Below are 19,197 nucleotides of genomic sequence, written 5' to 3' on the forward strand. Positions count from 1 at the left end.
TGTTTTGTGAAAAAAAATCCAAAATGGAAGCCTTTGGCCTGACAACAAATACGGTCGCTGTGAAAGGGAAGGTGCCGTTGCGACGGGAAGACTTTGGGAGCCAGATGCCTGAAGAGGCGGCATGTTCCAGAGTCATCTACATTTCTCCGTGTTATTGTCCCATGAGCTTGGACCGTGAGGGACCTGAGATCTCCCTGCACGTGCCCATGCCTCATGACCCTGTTGCCGATAGCCATACCAGTCTATGGTCATGGTGGACGGAGTTTGGAATCTGTGAATTCTGACACCTGCCCTCCTCGCTAATTACATGAGCTCGGGCACGTTACTTAACCTTTCTTTGTGTCTCTGTTAAACAGTGCTTGCCTCAGAGTGTCATCACGAGCTTCAGATTGGACAAAGGACGTGGGTACCCAGCGCATCACGGTGCATATGGCACGGACCCATATACCTCCTCTTTTATTTGTCTGTGATTATGAGCTTCAAATGCACTAAAGAAACCTTAAGTTTCTTATATTGTCAACATTATATTGTCATCTAAAATTCAATGTCTTGTCTGTTGAGGGACTATACTTTTAGGGGAAAAAGCTATCTCGTCTGTGATGATAAGACAGAATACGGTATGAAGGGTTGAACGATAATCTCACCTTCACAGCTGGGAAAGGCTGTGATGTAAATCATCTGTTCCCAAACTATCGGTCAGGGGATACTTTAAATTTCCAACAAAAATGTTTAAATTGACAGGATGAAGGAATGGGGTGTAAGGAAGGGAAGTCAAGATGTGTGCAATCGAGGGGTGCCTGGGTGGCTCGGTCAGTTAAGCGTCTGGCTCTTGAATTCAGCTCAGGTCATGATTTTATGGTCTGAGAGATCAAGTTCTGCACTGATGCCTCAGAGCCTGCTTGGGATTCTCTCTCTCTCCTTCTCTCTCTCTCTCTGCTCCTCCCCTGCTCGTGCTCCCTCTAAATAAATAAATAAACAAACAAACACTTTTTTAAAAAAGATGTGTACAATCAAGATAGTGGGCAGAGAGAGAGACAATATGAGAGCAGCGACTGGGTGACAAATGTACTGCTTTCAGAAATCAATACACAAGAGAGTGACCGATGTCAGGGACCACAGGATACAGATCAGCCCTTTGGGGAGACATGTACATCATCACCCACACGAATGTGTAACAACAGCAAGGGTGCCAAGGTGTGGCGTTAAGAACCAACACAAGGTGCCGTGGGCACTTACAACAAGGGACGGGATTTGGGACGGAGGCTAGGAAAGACTTCCCTAAGGAAAGATGCTTACAAAGAGGAGTAGGGATGCACTGGAAAGAAGTGGCTTTTCAAGGGTGAGCCCAGCATTTCCCATCTGCAGGAAGAAAATGCAGTCTTAGCAGCTGAGGAAGGCAGACGGGGCAGGCAGTGCGTCCGAAGTGCAGAGAGGCAGGAGCAAGATGAGGTCAAGGGGCTGTGAGAGCTCCCGGGTCAGGCTTTCGCAAAATGTGTTGGTAAAACCTCAGTGATCAGTGAGTTCGCTTCCGGCACAGCCCTGCTGTCTCAGTCAGGAGAGGGAAATGCGAATTCAGGAAAGGGCAAATGCAGGAAGAGTCCGATTCGGCAAGGAGTGGACCCAAGGAGACATCCAGAGGCGGGCGTCTTTGCTGGCCCAAGTCGTCTTCCCTCGTGATGGATTCCAGAATCACTAAGCGCCCGTTCACTGACGCTGCAGGAGGGGGACACCCATTGTATTATTTCTTCTGTTTTTGCATATGCTTGAACTTTCACATAATAATGAATGTTTTAGGTTAAAAATGCAGTTTGGATGTAAACACGGGCCACTGGCCAGGTGTTTCCCTGAGACAGTAAGCTTCGGCTGGCCTTTTGCAGGGGAAGGGCTGTGATTGCCCTCCCTAAGAAGGAGGAAAGAGACAGGCTCATTATGATTGTCGAAGAAGCAAAGAATTAGAGCCCTTGGTTCAATTCCCTGAACCTCCTACATCTGGGGAATTAGGTTATAAATCCTACGAAGCGTTCTCTGGGGATTTCCAAGAATTGTTCACACCCAGGCCACAAACGACACGACAGGAGCACAGACTTTATTTCACACTGTTTTGGCATTTGCAGCTCAGACTGAAATTGCAAAGCAGAATAGGAGAGCCATGAAGAATTGTGCACATGTTTTGAATATTTCAGTCTCTCTGTGGTTCCAACTTTATATTTGAAATACTCCTTCTTCCTCTCTATTTCTTCCTCTCTCTTGCTCTCTCCTTCCTTTCTACAAATTCTTCTGCCTTTCTTTCCCTCTAACTGCCAATTCTTTTTTTAATTTTATTTGTATGTGTTTTTTTTCCATTTGAGAGAGAGCACAAGCAGGGGAGAGGGGTAGGGGGAGAGTGAGAGAATCTCTTCTGGAGCCCAATGTGGGGCTCGATCCCATGACCCTGGGATCATGACCTGAGTCGAAATCAAGAGTCAGATGCTCAACTGACTGAGCCACCCAGGCACCCTTCCAAGTGCCAATTCTCAACATATGCCACAACCCATCCAAGGCCCATAGAGGACAGGAAGGTAAAGAAGACAGATACTTATCCTTACCTAAAGGTCCACTCTAGAGTTAATAATAACACTAAACAATTGGGGCGCCTGGGTGGCTCAGTCGGTTAAGCATCCGACTTCAGCTCAGGTCATGATCTCACAGTCTGTGAGTTCGAGCCCCGCGTCGGGCTCTGTGCTGACAGCTCGGGGTCTGGAGCCTGCTTCGGATTCTGTGTCTCCCTCTCTCTCTCTGCCCCTCCCCTGCTCATGCTCGGTCTCTCTCTGTCTCAAAAATAAAAACATTAAAAAAATAATTTTAAAAAAAAACACTAAATAATTAAATTAAATCAAAATTAAACAATTGACACTAAAATTAAATAAATTAAAACACAAAATCGAGGGGCGCCTGGGTGGCGCAGTCAGTTAAGCGTCCGACTTCAGCCAGGTCACGATCTCGCGGTCCGTGAGTTCGAGCCCCGCGTCAGGCTCTGGGCTGATGGCTCGGAGCCTGGAGCCTGTTTCTGATTCTGTGTCTCCCTCTCTCTCTGCCCCTCCCCCGTTCATGCTCTGTCTCTCTCTGTCCCAAAAATAAATAAAAAACGTTGAAAAAAAAATTAAAAAAAAAAAAAAAAAACACAAAATCGAACATAATTTTAGACCAGGATACATGCTCTGAAGGAAGAGGACGGGACACTTGATATGAAAACATGTTTGTAGAGAGAACAAATTTACAGCTGGGGGCCAGAAGTAGCCCCTTCCTAGTCTAGAGGTCCCCAAATCAAAATGGCTTTTTGCATTATAATATTCCCAAGGGTCTTATATTCCATACCAGCCCCATTCTTTCCATTCTTTCTGAAAGGAAATGCTTACATTGAGATGATAGAGCTTTTGCCCACAACCGCCCCCCTCCCCACCCCCCACCAACCATACACCAACCTGTTTTTTATCCTAAATAAAATATACAGATTTTCTACTTCTGTCATTAAGATTGCATTTAGGTCCTACTTAGAGGAAGATTATAAGAAAGCAAGTTACTTGTAATAAAAACAAACAAACAAACAAAAACCAAAAACAGAGGTTAGCAGTGACGAATCCTTTCAGTGGGAACTCCTTGAAAGCAAATCTGGATTTGGAGCCAAGCCACAGGATTCAGAGCGGTCCTTTCTTATTCTGAATTTATTTTGAGTTTTCAGAACAGTTGGGAAGCTACATTTGGGCAACCCCAAACATTATTTCATGAATACAATTACATTTTAAAAAATAATTCAACTCCATATCATGTCGGATGGGAGCAGGAAATGGGCAAAAAGATGGAAAAAGGACAGAACAGACACAAAGCAGGGGTGAAGGACAGACTGACAGAAGGAGAAGAAAAAGAAGGAAGAAAAAGACACAAAAGAGACACGGAAACACCATCAGGGGAAAAGGACATCCGTAAAAAGCAAAGAGAAAAGAAAGAAGAAAGTCAAAACTGTTGTTCACTTGGACAGCCCAGTATCGATTCCTATCCATTCCCTTTGAAATGCTAATTAGCCGCCGAGACAGTATCAGACTCAATACCCTTATTCTGAGAAAAATCTTTATTCAATATGGGGAAGCATCTAAGACTTCCTCTGAAACACTAGTCTGAGTGGCTAAGCAATGTATGTGACAATTCAAGTGCACGGATCTCAGAAGCTAGAATGTTAACTAACTTGGATTTAAAGAGAAAGAAAGAAAGAAAGAAAGAAAGAAAGAAAGAAGAAAGAAAGAAGAAAGAAAGGAAGAAGAAAGAAAGAAGAAGGAAAGAAAAGAAAGAAAGAAAGAAAGAAAGAAAGAAAGAAAAAAGAAAGAAGAAAGGAGAAAGAAAGAAGAAAGGAGAAAGAAAGAAGAAAGAAAGAAAGAAAGAAAGAAGAAAGAAAAGAGAAAGAAAGAAAGAAAGAAGAAAGAAAGAAAGAAAGAAAGAAAGAAAGAAAGAAGAAAGAAAGAAAGAAGAAAGAAAGGAGAAAGAAAGGAGAAAGAAAGAAAGAAAGAAAGAAAGAAAGAAGCTAGAACCCCCACCCCATTTAGAGGTTTTAAAATAAAAATTCTCGGGTTACAGTTCCAAAGGTGTTACATCCCCCTCGCCACATCTTATCCAAATATACACATTCAGCTCAAAATGATGGAATAAACTGTCACACTGACTTTACGATCATTAAACCCTTTTAGTCAAAGTCAGATCAGTTGTTTGGGCTGCAGTGAGAAAACAAAAACACGCGGGGTCAACCGGAATCAATCCGGCGGGCAGAGGTTTTCTGGAAGGCGAACTTCTCCTCTGCCCTCTTAGGTCTTTGTTTGAGGGCCTGCAAATTACGTGGGCAGATTAGCAAGACAAAATGCAGATTTAATTACATATGTAATCACGTGTGTAAAGATGGGGGACACGTATTGTCATTTTGTGCACACACAGGTTTTCACAAGGAAATGTGACTTGAGGACGTCATTAGAATTTGGAGTTTATGTCTCTTTTTTTTTTTTAAGTTTATTTTTGAGAGAGAGAGAACAAGCAGGGGAAGGGACAGAGAGAGAGGGAGAGAGAGGATCCCAAGCGGGCTCCGCAGTCAGTGCAGAGCCCCATGTGACGCTCAAACTCCTGAACCATGAGATCACGAACTGAGCAAAAATCAAGAGCTGGACGCTTAACCGACTGGGCCACCGGGGCACCCTGGAGTTTATATACCTTAGTAGGGAATGGGGAGGGGCAGAGGGATACTTCGGGGAGGACAAATGCCTTCTCAAAAGTGGGGGAGATCCCAGGAACTCAAATGCCTTCAGCTTAAATAATTGTTATGCCACGGTGGTTGCTTCTGGATCCCTTCAGATGCAACACACCCAAAGGGCACAGGTGGTGACCTCTTGGATTCCGATGGCTTGGCAATATGGTGTTTCTCAGGCAAGCTGCGTACAAAATCACCTTCTTAGAACTGTGGCTGCCTCTCCGGAAATGTACGTCCTCTCGCATTCTGAGAAGGGCGCTATACCAACCACAGGGAGCATAGACGAAGAAGAATTGTCTTCTTTCCACGAGAAAGCAAACACTGTCATCTACAGCCAGAATCCCTCCAGGTGTCTGATCCTGTGGACCTGGAACACGGAGACTGAAGGCTTGGGGGTGCTCGGGTAGATAATGAGACACACGGCTCTGGGGCTGGAGACGTCTGGCTCAGGGATGGGTTTGCTGAGAACTGGGAAACTCAGGAGGTGTGGAGTCTCTCAGGGAGGGGCTGAGAAGCAGGAGGCCCAGGGCCAGCATCCCAGCCCGTGCCAGTAATCTCAAGGAGGAGCCGATAAAAATGGAGAAACAAGAAACGAGGACTAGAAGGGAAAATGGGAAAGGGTGTGGAATAAAAAAAAGAAGAGATTCAATCAAGTGAAGAGCGATTCTTGAGGTTAAAGGGGGCCTGTCATTTGTTTGTGATCCCTGGGGATCCTGCGCTCCTGAAGACGCAGGGCTGGAATACAGAGACAGGGCATAACTGAGAGGGTCCTTTCTCCAGGACGCAGGGGGTTCGCTTTGGGGCAGAAGGATAATTTTCATCAGAAACCAGCGTGGGGAAGGAACGAGGGAAGATAAATCGTGTAACCTCACCGAGGGAAACGGTTTCGCTTCTATAAGATAGATCATTGCAGTAGACAAGCTCTGAGGTCTCATCACCTATTTTAACATTTTAGTAAATAATATAATCCCACTGAGTCCTCTGTTTTGGAGAGTTTGATTTCAGAGTGAAGTTTTATAACTGATACGTTATTCATTACTTTCAAAGAAAATGCTGACGGACACATTACGTGCTTCTCGGGACTACTGAAGGAATCCTTATATTTTAATATCTTAATGGTGTTGGGGGAGAATTATTGTTCAGTGTCACTTATGTAATATTCTGGCTCGGGAGGCCTAACCTGAAAGTAACTGTGAGGAAACAGACAAACCCAAAACAAGGCACACTCTTTTCTTTTAGGTACCGTGCCTCCAAAAAAAATGCCAATATCAAAAAGGCAAAGAAAGTCGGTGGAAATATGCCCGATTAAAGAAAACTAAGTTGATGACACAACTAAACGCAATCTCCGATTCCAGACTCAATTCTGTACCGCAGGGAAAAATCCTACGATGGGCGTTGTTCAAGTCAACTGATGAAATTAGAATACTGATAGTGGATTCGGTAGATTAGAAAAAAAAAGTATGGTATCAATGTTAAATTCACTAACGTTGACAAATGTACTTGGTTATCTAAAAGAAAACCCCTATTCATAGGAAATTGGGTAAAGGACCATTGTCTGGGTCCTTTGGGGCCGCTGTAACAAAATACTACAGGCTGGGTAGTTTATAAACAGCAGAAATGTATTGCCCACAGTTCCGGAAGCTAGAAGTCCAAGATCATGGCCAGCATGGTCTGGTGAGAGCTGTTTTCTGAGTTGAAGACTTCTCATTGTATTCTTAGGTGGCAGGAGGGATTTAGGGAGCACTCTGGGGCCTCTTTTATAAGGCACAAATCCCATCCATGACAGCCCCACCCTCATAATTTATGCACCTCCCAAAGGTCCCTCCTACTAATACCAAAATCTTTAAGGGTTAGGGGTTCAACGCATGAATGGGGAGGGGGACGTGGGAGCACACAAACATTCAGACCAAAGCAACCTAGATGCACGCAATTTACTCTCAAATGGTTCAGAGAGAAAAAGAGGGGTGGGGGTGGGCAGTGATAAAGCAAAGGAAGCCATATGACAATCCTGGCGAAGAGTATATAGGTGTTCAACGTACTATTTTTATTTTTGCAATTCTTCCGTTAAGCACTTCATGGGGGGGGTGTGAATTTCTAATAAGGAATAACTCTGAGGTTGCCCCATATCTTCCGTCCAGGCCTATTATTTGTCTTATAAAAATTAACTGCTAAGCAGAAGGGAAAAAAAAAAAAACCTCAAATGAACCAGGGAAATTCTAATTGTTGCTAAAGCAGAGAATTCACGAAGGGAGCGGTCCTAAATGGACAGGAAATCGGCCTCCGCTATAGGCAAAAAGTTTACGTCTTAAATCGTAAGATACGCTGAGAGCAAAGCTGAGAGGAACCTACTTTTCTACTGCCAGAATATTGCCTTAACAAGTTCCTGGAGTGTCCTGAAGCAGGCTGGATTGCTTTCTTAGGACGTGGAATAAAAGGGGTGAAGATTCCCGGGGAATTTGGACTCAGTCCGTTTTCCAATTGGTTTACATCTGCCAACGGATGATTTTACGATGCGGCGTACGTAAGGTGTGGTTTTTGTTTTTTTTACTATTTATCACTTTTTTGTAAAACAGCCTTTAAGAACGCCTGTGAAAAGTGGTAACCCTGATGGTTCTGACTCCCCGCGTCGCCTCGCGCTTTATCCACCTGCCCGACAATGTGGCCGTCTTCCTGAAGGTGGCGCTGTGCGCGAGCGCGGGGTGTGAAAAAGAAAGGACCTTTCCGGTGTTGCACCTGCCCTGGGGCACGGCGTACACGCACAAGGAATACACTCCAGAACAATCCGTACCATGGCAAATGGTGCAGATAAGGAGCGAGGTCGTGAGCTGCTTCTATGGCCCTCAAAGGGGTTGGCATTAAAATGGCACAACCTTTTGGTCTGCAGTCCTCAACTGACAGTTAAGGGTGTCCTTCCCAGAGTCGTCATTCCACGACCTTTTGCTTCCCCTTGTCGCACCTTCTTCTTTCTCTAACTTTTCTTCCTACCCTCTGTTTTCACTTCCAAATTTGCTTTACAATTGGTGTAGGTGTTTTCTACCTCATAGAAATTATATTATCATTTAAAAAACCGAACAACCAAGAAAAAAAGAAAGCAGCAAAAAAAAATTTTTTTAACACAAGAAAAAGAAAAGAAATTGTACTATTAAAACCTCCTTTGCGTACTGGCCTTGAACTGACCTAAAGTATTGCCATACCTGCCCAAGAGTTATGGTAATGGAAGGTGTTTTGTGCTGGCCAGAACCAGAAAACCAAAACTGAGGATTGGGAGGCACATCTGGGCATTCTGCTAACTTGATTGGGGCTGGACATGAGAAGTGGCCGCTGGAAGTCTTGTGACAGTTTGTTGAGTAGTATGCAGACTGACTAACATTTCAGTGGCCAAGTGAATTCCCCCAGAGGGCTGTCTCCTGAAGGAGGCCAGTGCCTTTCCCGGTGAGCTCTGTCCATGTCTGGACCATTCGGGTGATACTTCGGACACAGGAGAAGCAGCAAAAGTGGAGGGAAATAATACAAGTCATTTTAGAAACTTGCAGACACACTTTTGGAGAGCGTACTAACCAAAGGGGGTCCATAAAATGATAGGAGGAGTTGAGGTGATTTCTGTAGCATCTTTATGAAAGAATAAGCCATCTTTCTTCTAAGAGAAACATCTTCTTCTAAGGGAAGGGCAGTAAGGAACAGACAGAAGCTATGGGGAGAATTACATCTGGGTTCTATTAGGACAAACTGCATACCAGGGGCCACAGGAAACATTGCCAAGAAGGTTTTATGGACTCCTATTTGTAAGAAAGAGTGAACTTTCTTTTGTGAGTGAAGTGCCTTCATTCTTGTTCAGAAGCAGGAAGGTAAACCGGCTGTCTCCCCCCCGCCCCGCCCCCCAGTTTCTGGTGATTATTTATCCCTTTCATCCACAGACTCTCAAAGCCGCCCGGAACCTTGGAGATCACCCACTTTGCAGATGAGGACGCCAGTTGAAGTGATTGTCCAGAGTCATACAGAGTTGAAACAGCAGCCCAGTTCTGTCAGCCTCCCCAGTCCGTGTTTATTTTCCCACTGCACAAAACTACCTCCTTAGTTTATTTCCAGCACACGGAAAGTTACCCCCACCCCGCCACCCCATTTCCAGATCCCACACCCCTCTCTGGTTTTGAGCAGCAGTCCCTTTGTACTACATGACTTCTCCATACGACTGGGGCCCACCGAAGACACACACAGTAGGACCCCCATGAGCGTTGAGCCCAACCGAACCTCAAAGACACGGACAGCTTTGCCGATGTCACGGTTAGCCTGTCCCGAGCTCCCAGCTCCACGTGACATCTTCAGGGGACAGCACTGTATCTCACTTTTGACAGAATGTCTTCCCTTTTGCCTTCGTAGGTTTCACTGCGGCGGCCTCCCTCGTGTCTTTGGCTTGGGCCCTGGCCTCTTACCAGAAGGCCCTCCGGGACTCTCGAGACGACAAGAAGCCCATCAGCTACATGGCCGTCGTCATCCAGTTCTGCTGGCACTTCTTCACCATCGCCGCCAGAGTCATCACCTTCGCCCTCTTCGCGTCGGTTTTCCAGCTCTACTTCGGGATCTTCATCGTCCTCCACTGGTGCATCATGACCTTCTGGATCGTACACTGTGAGACAGAATTCTGTATCACCAAATGGGAAGAGATTGTGTTCGACATGGTGGTGGGGATCATCTACATTTTCAGCTGGTTCAACGTCAAGGAAGGCAGGACTCGCTGTAGGCTCTTCATCTACTACTTTGTGATTCTTTTGGAAAATACAGCCTTGAGTGCCCTCTGGTACCTCTACAAGGCTCCCCAGATCGCAGACGCGTTTGCCATCCCGGCGCTGTGTGTGGTGTTCAGCAGCTTTTTAACTGGCGTCGTTTTTATGCTGATGTATTATGCCTTCTTTCACCCCAATGGACCCAGGTTCGGGCAGTCACCAAGCTGTGCTTGTGAGGACCCAGTCGCCGCCTTCACTCTGCCTCCAGAGGTGGCCACGAGCACGCTCCGGTCCATCTCCAACAACCGCAGCGTCGCCAGCGACCGAGACCAGAAATTTGCAGAGCGGGACGGGTGCGTCCCTGTCTTTCAGGTGAGGCCCACGGCCCCGTCCACCCCATCGTCTCGCCCACCACGGATTGAAGAATCTGTCATTAAAATTGACCTGTTCAGGAATAGGTACCCAGCGTGGGAGAGACACGTTTTGGACCGAAGCCTCCGGAAGGCCATCTTAGCCTTTGAATGTTCCCCGTCTCCTCCAAGGCTGCAGTACAAAGATGATGCCCTTATTCAGGAGCGGCTGGAGTATGAAACCACTTTATAAAATAGAAGGCTTTGGAGGGGCCACAACCTCCAGGTGAAGGGGTGACAGCGGGGCCGTGGCAATAATGAAACTCCGTCCTAGACCAGGGCAGAGAGCTGTAATGCGCTTAGTGTGACCGCCCATCAGCTGGCTGCCCTGCTGTGGTCTCCTTTCCAAACAGCAGCTGAAGGGAACACGGCGGCTTAGTAGGACTTCTCGTTGCTACCAGCCCTCCTGTCCACTCTCAGCGTGTCCACCAGAGGGTACAATTATCACGGAAAATGTTGCCTCCAATCAATAGGGTGTTTTGATGGAGTCAACTGATCTTTGCAGAAAAATCTATTCAGTCACACACACACACACACACACACACACACACACACACACACACACCTGCTAATACACACACGGCACCAGTCCTCTGTCAAAACAGCTTAGGTGATTTTTCTTGATACAAAGCTCTGATTCTGAATATAAAAACAGAGAGAGAGAGAGAGAACATATCCCTCAAGACTCCAGGAAAAAAACACAAATAGTACCACTTAGAAAAGAAATCATAGACCATTCTCATTCGGAAACTGACACCATGTGTGAAAATCCTACCCAGTGGACAGCAAACTCAACTGTTGTTTACATGTGTATTAGAATCAATGGAATGGTTCGTTTTCCACACATTTCAGGATTTGTCTTTTAGTTTAAAGTTTCCGTTGAGAACATCCTTTCTGCCAGAAATCCTATGCAGCGCATCTGTGGCTTTTGACAAGGCCAAGGAGCTCGAGAAGTTCGGGAGGTACACGAAATGGTGATCGCGAGTCAGTATTCAGTTGCAGAAGTGTAATAAATCCCTGAAGAGGAAGCACGGGAAAAACGAGGCAAAACGAGCGTCAGATTTCCCGGCCTGTGCGGCTCACACTGGCATGTAAGTGCAGGGGCAGAAGAGGGACAGGCTGACCCGGATGTTACAAGATGCGGAAAAGCGTGGCTCCGTGTGAGCACGTGCCGGGCCACACCCACCTAGTGCCAAACACCGTCCAACCACAGGACTGACGTGCAAGTCCCAAACACCTGAGAACGAGTGGCCTGAGCCCCCCCCCCCCCACCCCACCCCCGCCGCCCAAACGCGGACGTGAGAGTGCACCATCAAGTTCCCCACTGTGTACAGACTTTCCCCACCCCCACCCCCCCAATCCAAGGTCAAAGTGATGTGTCTTTTAGAGGCTTTGGGACCCTTTCTAGTAAGTATGAGCAGACGATGCAGTGACCATGCTACGAGAAAACCCTTCCCAACTGATTGAGGGCTTATCACTCGATCCAGCTAAGATTTGTATTTGAATCGTTTGTAACGTCGCACTCTTACAACAAACTTCTGGGTTTTAAATACCTCCGTACAGCAAGTAAACGTTCCCTGCTTTCTGTTCCCAGTGTCCTCGGTCATGGTGCTTTTTGTTGCATTAAAAGTGCCGGTCAAACTTTGATAGTATTTTTTTATAGTTGGTGCAGAGTGGAATAACTCATGGATTATTTCAATATTTTTGTAATAAAAAAATATAGGGTATACATGTAGGCATCATCACTTTTTTTATAGACCTGGAATCGTTTAAAATACTTTAAGCGTCATAATTCCTTGGGATGTCCGAAACTAGTCCACAAATTCCATCAGCCTGCCTCAGCGGATTGAGAACACCTGTCTCTTGGAAGATCACCCTACTTTGCAGTGTTGGTGCCCCCAGGAACCTGGCCAGGGGTGCTATCAGAATATCAGGTGACGAGAGAATCAGCTTACCTAGAAAGGGCTTGTCAAGACTGGCCAACGTTTCCCAGGATGTGAAAGCTGTAAATGATTACTTTCATCCATCCATTATCACGAACCTGACCACAGTGGAAGATGTCTTAAACTTCCTTCCCTGGTTTTATATTAACCCAAGTGATATATTAAATATTAGTCCAAGTCACTAAAAAGAGAGAGAGAGACAGAGAGAGAGAGAGCGAGAGAGGGGAAAGGTCCGTTTAACTTCATTGCTCGGTTATCTGGACTGTCCAATCCACTTAAAATAGTCAAGTTCTAGAGCCACCACCTGTAATGGGTGGGTCATACAGAGACTGCTGTCCCCGTGACATCCACAGGAAATGGCAGAGCGCTCAACCTAGGACTTCTTTTGGTACAAAGCCCCAGAGCAATGTTTTCAAAATAGATGACTTTTTATCGCTCGACGTGCTTCCCTAGTGCTCCATGATTTCATCCTCCAAGCAAGATTGCCACTAAAAAACAATGATCTTTTGTCCGGATGTGAAAAGTTTACCCGGTCGCCAGCAAAGGCCCAGGAAGACGCTCTTCTTGTCAGTGACTGGTGAAAACATTGCGCCCCCCATCGTGGAAGGAAAACGTGATTACATTGGCAAAAACTCTTCATCTTTGTGCAGGACCATGAGTTATTAGCTTCGTTATTTCCAAGAAGACTTGTAAGTGATGATCTTTGGAAACTGAATGGCTCAGCTGAACTGTACCTTTGATTTCACGAGTAAATAACAGATCACAATTACAGCGTCAATCGACACAAACTCAGCAGGCCCCACCACTCCTCAGTCATGTAAGTCCTGAGTTATTTCTCAATTTGATCCCTCCTTTACCACGTTAAGAGTCAAAATGAGTGCTATGTGAATCAACAGTGATGTACTGTGCTTCGTCCTGGAGGTCAGAATGCAGTTTTAGGAGGGCATAAGAAATCTGCATCTTTCCGTGATTTCCCAAATACTGGACATACTCTGTTGTCCAACATACTTGAAGAGTGTGATGTTTTAGTTAGTCAAAAGTTCTTGCTAAGTAACTGACATCTCCACCACAAATTCCAAACTTTCTTCAGATTCCAAGAACCCTCATCCTCCCAGGAAAATCATGACTTAATCTTGTTTCCATGATTGAGAAGAGCACGGCAGGGCCCTCAGACTGTGCGCTGACAAGAACTGTTATTAGATGCTAGATACACAGATAACAGAGAGTTTAAAGTATTAGGATTTAAAGAGACATTGTCAATGTACAAAGGAACAAAGTTGGATTTTTGTGCTTGTGTTTTAGTTCTTCCTAAGATTTCATTTTCAATCTGCCGTGAAACCCTCCACGGACAGTAACTGGAGAATCCAAAAACGAACAATACTCTGGTTAGCGTCCAGATTGGAAGTGCTGGGTTCTTTCTCTGTGGGATCAGACTTCCTGTGCCTGAGTCTACTCGGATTCTTGGCCGGGGAAGGGGTCCTGCGCTTAGCATTCCCTTTTTGCACTGGACCATAAAATTTTCTAAAAGAAAATGTTATACCTTTCTTTCACTTTCAAATTAGCATTTCGACATGAAACCTCATGTAAGATTAAAGAACATACGTAGCTTCACATACTGAGACTTTTAAGTATTCGCGTGGAAGAAAACAAATTTTTTCCATGCAAGTCACAGTTTGGTCCCCCATAATGACTCTTGTCTTTTCAATTCCCTTAGCCGTTGACGCTGTCCTACTTAACTATGTACAGGCTAGTTCGGTGACACTGACTTTGCAGACGCTCAGTTACTACTCACAACGAACGAAAGAAATTCTCTTACTGACTTGGCAAGCACATGCAATTCGAGTATTAGCACAATATAAAATACAAAGATAACCTGAAGAGCAAAGTATAATGAAGTATATATGCTTAATTCCTAAATGCCCGATTTATTTTTGCTCTATGCATAAGTGACGTGATAGCACTGACCAAATATTTTCCTTCTCCTTTTTGGCCCGAGCTGACAGTCCCTGTCTATAAGACGTCAACATCCTTGTGATGTTGTGGGAAATACCCAGGTGCAATTTAACGCTTTCAGCTTGAATAAGCTGTCTCACTCTGGAAAGATTTCATCTTTTAAGCAGCTGAATAGAATAGTTTTGAATCATCTCAAAGTTCCTTTCTCCAAACCGATCGAACTGAGCGAAGAAAAACTCTTGTGTCCTCACCAGGAATTGTGCAAGATTGCACGCTTGCCTTTAAACGCGCCAAATGCCATTGAGTGGAGCGAGTTCTCCCCCAATGTGTAGACGAGGATCCATTATTTTTTCCTAATGAACCATTTTCTAGACTACATATGTGCTTCTCTGCAGTCCCCTACATCTTCGCCATTAGCCATTACTGTTTCTATATAAAGCTTGGATGATATGCCTGCATTTTTATGTTTCTAAGGAGAATTCCTTAAAGCCTGTTTACAAACAGCTCAGACTGTCTTTCAGAAGTATAGCTTGAAGGATGGTTGAAATGCATGGTGGAAACACAGCAGAACTGAGGTGGTTGTTTCTATACATCCAGCGATGGAAGCACATCAGCTCACGTCCCTTTAGCTTCAGCAATCCGGTGTCACTCCTGAAAACAAGCAAAAGGGTTGCTTCTGCCAGCTTGTGACTCAAAACCCCCCTCTTCCCCATCTGAAGCTGGGGCATTCCAATATGGCTAAGGATGGGCCATTCCCTTCTAGCGCCCACCCCCCACCCAGCACCTTACCTCCATTTCCAAGTCTCCGGCCCTGACCTGTATCAGGCTATGAAGTGAGCTCGGCCGTTGGGTTGCGTCTCCTCTGCTCACTCAGAGGGGCTGCACTGTCCACGGTAGAGCTTTCTCTGGGCACGCATGTCCTGTCCAGTCGCCCTCCTAGAAATGGGCACGCAGGAAGACTAGCGTGTGCCTGTGATCAACAGTCTCAACAGGATTACTCATTCGACAGTGAAACTCCGCAGAATGTGGGTGGAATTGTATAAAAACACAATGAGCCATTTAATTTTGTTAATTGTAGCAATTAGGCTAGCTCGAACACAGGCTGCGCTCACAGCGGAAAGCCAAAATGGAAGAAATGGCAAACAGCCATTTGCCCACAGAAATGAGGGGTTCAGAAGCTCTCCCTTGAGTGTTTAAGGCATCACGTTGTTTGATCATCCATCTGTAGCTCTTTCTCTAGACTCCATAAGAAAAGAAATCAGACTTCTGTTATATCGCATGCCATGGTCAAATCCAGAAATGGAAAACTTTAGTCAACCTGTTGTGGCCTATGTTCTGCTCCGTGAGGGATGGTTGGATGTCCCTGAAATGTCCAATTGTTTTTGCTAAAATATTTTACTCACACAAATAGTATCCTGACCATAATATGTCAGAAACACTTGGCAAACTCCAATTTTTGCTTCGGTGATTTTTGTTACCCTTAGATTTTCTTGCAGCTCAGTTCCCCATATTGACGGTAACTTACCACGACGGGGAGCTTACCGTGTACCCAGTGCTGTGCTAAAGAGCTTTGCCTGTGCGATTTCACTTAATCCACCCAACTATCTATGAATTAAGTACCATTTACAGATGGCAAAACTTAAGCTCGGCGATACTAAAATTGCCAAAGTTCCCACAGCTAGGAAGCCGTGGAGCTGAGAATTGAACACGACTCGTAACACTTTTTAACTACTGCCGATTTTTTGAGAGGACCAAGGAACATTTTCCCACCCAAATCTACTTCTGATTTGGTAAGCCTTCACGTGAAACAAAATCATGGTCTGATGATGAAATTTCCCAGAGCAAGTTTCATTAGGAAGTCAAAGAGGTCTTCCAAAATGAAAAGTTAAAAATAAAAATGGTAGATAGGTAAGTGCTATTCTTCCATTCTAGACAACTGTCCTCTTCCATGGCCCTACTGTACATTTAAGGAGGAGATAAATAGACGCTAACCTGATAGTTCTTCTCTTGTATTCTATACATGTCATTCTATGCTGTCATCTGAGAAATAACTAAACCCCAGTACTTACTCTGACACCCAGAGAGAGAAAGAAACAGAGCAAGAAGGAAGGGAGGGAAAGGGGAAGAGAGGGAGGAAGGGAGGAAAGACAGATCAACAGACCTTTGAAGTGACATGATTCTATCCCATTGCCATAATTTTCCTCTACATTGTATGCCTTGCAGTTCCCAAAATTTGACACTATTATGCCGTTGGCTTGACCCATCATATAAATTGAGGAATCTTTCCTTGGAGTGAAAGGTTAGATGTAAAGAATAAAGCAAATGTTCACCATTTGTTGAACTTATTGTAAAATACTTGACGTGCCCTTTCCTTCCTCACTTTTGATGTAACCTGTCTGAGTTCTGCAGGAGGACAGTCAAAAGCCATTCAGTGACATTGTATTTTAAGTCGTAAGCGATGTTGTTGGAATCGATGCTAAAAAAGTAGCCAGTAATAAACCCCAAATTGTCTCAATCTTGGTGTTTATTTTAGAAGACGACGCAGTGATCAATCTGACTTTAATGTATGAAAAATACAATCTTCTCTCTTCCTACTTTGGTAAGATTTAAGCAGATCTTTCTGACAAATTAGAAGTCACTAATTTTTGTAGAAAATAGTGTCTAAAATAGACCTAAGAGTTGTGTCAATACATTTCTTTTACAGATGAGACAATCAAGGTCCAAAGAGATCAGGTGATTTGTGTAATCAGGATTCCTTCAATTATCTGTCCCATAAGCATGCTCCACAGGACGAGCATCGCTAGGCCAAGTACAGAAGGGGTCTCACGTTCCAGCAGCTTACGCTCTGGTTGTTAGTAGCAGAATAAGAGTCTTCTGACTTAAACTCTTTTTTGCTCTACTGCACAGCTTCTGTGTGTAATATCTACAGTTCATTCTACACCAGAGCAATAAAGACACATAGATTCCTCCATATTATATGATGTCAAGCCTCACAGCAAACAAGTGCCACATCCAGTGACAAACAGAAGGTAATGATATCTACATAAAGATAAATCAACAATGGCTGACTATCTATAAAGAGAAAAGTAATTTTATAATTGGTTTTTGTGCCTCTCCAACACTGGATGTCTTTAAATCAAGGTCACAGCGCAGCAGAGAGAAGTTGAAACACTTTTTGGGCACATGGCACTTGACTCAAAACAATCATATCCGAATTCCTTTAAAGGAGAGGCATGACGGGGGCACCGACCTGGCTCAGTCTGTGGAGCATCTGACTCTTGATCTCGGGGTCATGAGTTCGAGCCTCATGTTGGGTGTAGAGAACACTCAAATCAGTAAAATTTAAAGAAAAGATGCACGACATTCGGATGCCTCTCACATGTCTGAAGACTTTTCTAATAATCTTCAGGAAACATCCTTCATTAGTGCATACGACATGGTTCCAGCAAAGTAGTTTTTTAAAAATAACAAATTTCCAGGCCTAAAACTCGGCTATTGCAACCTGAGAGGTTGGTCGAAAGCCATACTTCCTGCGCCCAGAAGAGCAACATTACATTCACGGGTCAGGACGGCCAGACTCACCTCATATGGATACTCAGTGCTGGCATAGCACCCAAACTGAGTCTCTCCCCGCAATATGGCCAAGTGGTTGGCTTTCCACAGATGTAAGGGGTGTATCGTTTAAAGATAACTATTAACTTGCATAACTAATTTTCTGTAAGTGAAATAATTCCAGTCAGGGAATGCCTAAACCCATTTGTTCTTTAAGGGAAGAGAAAACACATATTAATTTGTATGAGCACAGAATAATTCGAAGAATTCTTTGGTGAGTCCCATCAAGCATCAATAAAACAGTTGACCTCATAATGGTGGGAGGTCTAAGGTAGGATTTCTAGGTTCATGCCACCAAGAGTAGTCCATTACCGCGATCGCTGCTATCTCAGCCGTTGCACCAGCCAAGAAGAGTATAGTTACTGATACGATGTTTGCAGAGCAAAGATCCTGATAATAAAACAGATCAACATCAAAACTAATTAATCAACTTGATGTGCAAATATTACCAGTCCAGTACCAACACAAAATGTTCTCTTGTGTTGTTATTAAAGCCTGTCACCTAACGCTGTTATTAGAATTTCAGAAAATGTAAGGTTTCGTGTTTTTATTATACTCCCATCTATCAAATTAAGCTGGTGACCCTCTCCTCTCTCTATGGCTTGATTTGCATTAAAATGGAACTAATCAAATTCTTATTTCAGTTAAGTGCTACAAATATTAACAAATGGAGATGCTGGGCGTTTGAGCTAATTTAATTTAACTGTTCTAGTGGCATTCTGGTATGGAGTTGTATCAGATCAACACTCTTCATTATTTCAAAGTAATTCATTTATCAGTGAGTTCTACAACACCCTTAAGTGAGTTGGAAATATAGCTCAGGTTTCTCTCATTGTGAGAAATTCCTATTTTGGTTACAAACCAGTAGAACACGTCTCACTCAACGTCAGCATTTCAATCCATCGTGATTCTGGAAATGGAGCACGGCAGTTTGGGTGTGTGGGGGTACTGCTGTTAACTTAGCAATTAACCTTTGACCCGGGCTTTCTATCCCCCTCCCCCACCCCCCAACCACTGTAGGTTCTTATTCTATTCCGATTAGGAGCAGTAGCACTCGTCAGGTAACCGAAGGAGATCTGTCAGCTGGTCAAAGAATTGTCATTTCATATCCTTCTTTCAAAGAAGTAAAATATTCAACTTTCCTTATTAAGCTGGATCGCTGGAATACGTTTTGAAGTCTGGGGTGAAACATTTCCCTTGGTGCGAATCAGAGGCTCTCGGTGCCCCGTGAAGACGACTAAATCTCTCGCGCTACGAGAAAAGGGAAGGGGGACGAGCCAGTCACTCAGAAATGT

The 19,197-nt window shown here is 44.5% G+C and overlaps 1 protein-coding gene across 2 annotated transcripts in view; it reads left to right on the forward strand.

Annotated features, from left to right (window-relative positions):
- XKR4 (XK related 4) overlaps positions 1 to 19,197 on the forward strand; it is a 431,032-nt gene that overhangs the window by 404,395 nt on the left and 7,440 nt on the right. The window contains exon 3 of one of the 2 annotated variants that reach the window (XR_014136563.1): positions 9,641 to 13,154. Coding sequence is in view for 1 of the 2 variants with exons in the window: in XM_060610542.3 (XP_060466525.1) it covers positions 9,641 to 10,587 (947 nt within the window). In the remaining variant the exon portion in view is untranslated. Of the gene's footprint in view, positions 1 to 9,640; positions 13,483 to 19,197 lie in introns of those variants that run through there. The other variant, XM_060610542.3, reaches the window with a different exon arrangement.

The sequence above is a fragment of the Panthera onca genome, chromosome F2 (assembly GCF_046562875.1).
Source record: "Panthera onca isolate mPanOnc1 chromosome F2, mPanOnc1 haplotype 2, whole genome shotgun sequence".
Lineage (NCBI taxonomy): Eukaryota > Metazoa > Chordata > Mammalia > Carnivora > Felidae > Panthera > Panthera onca.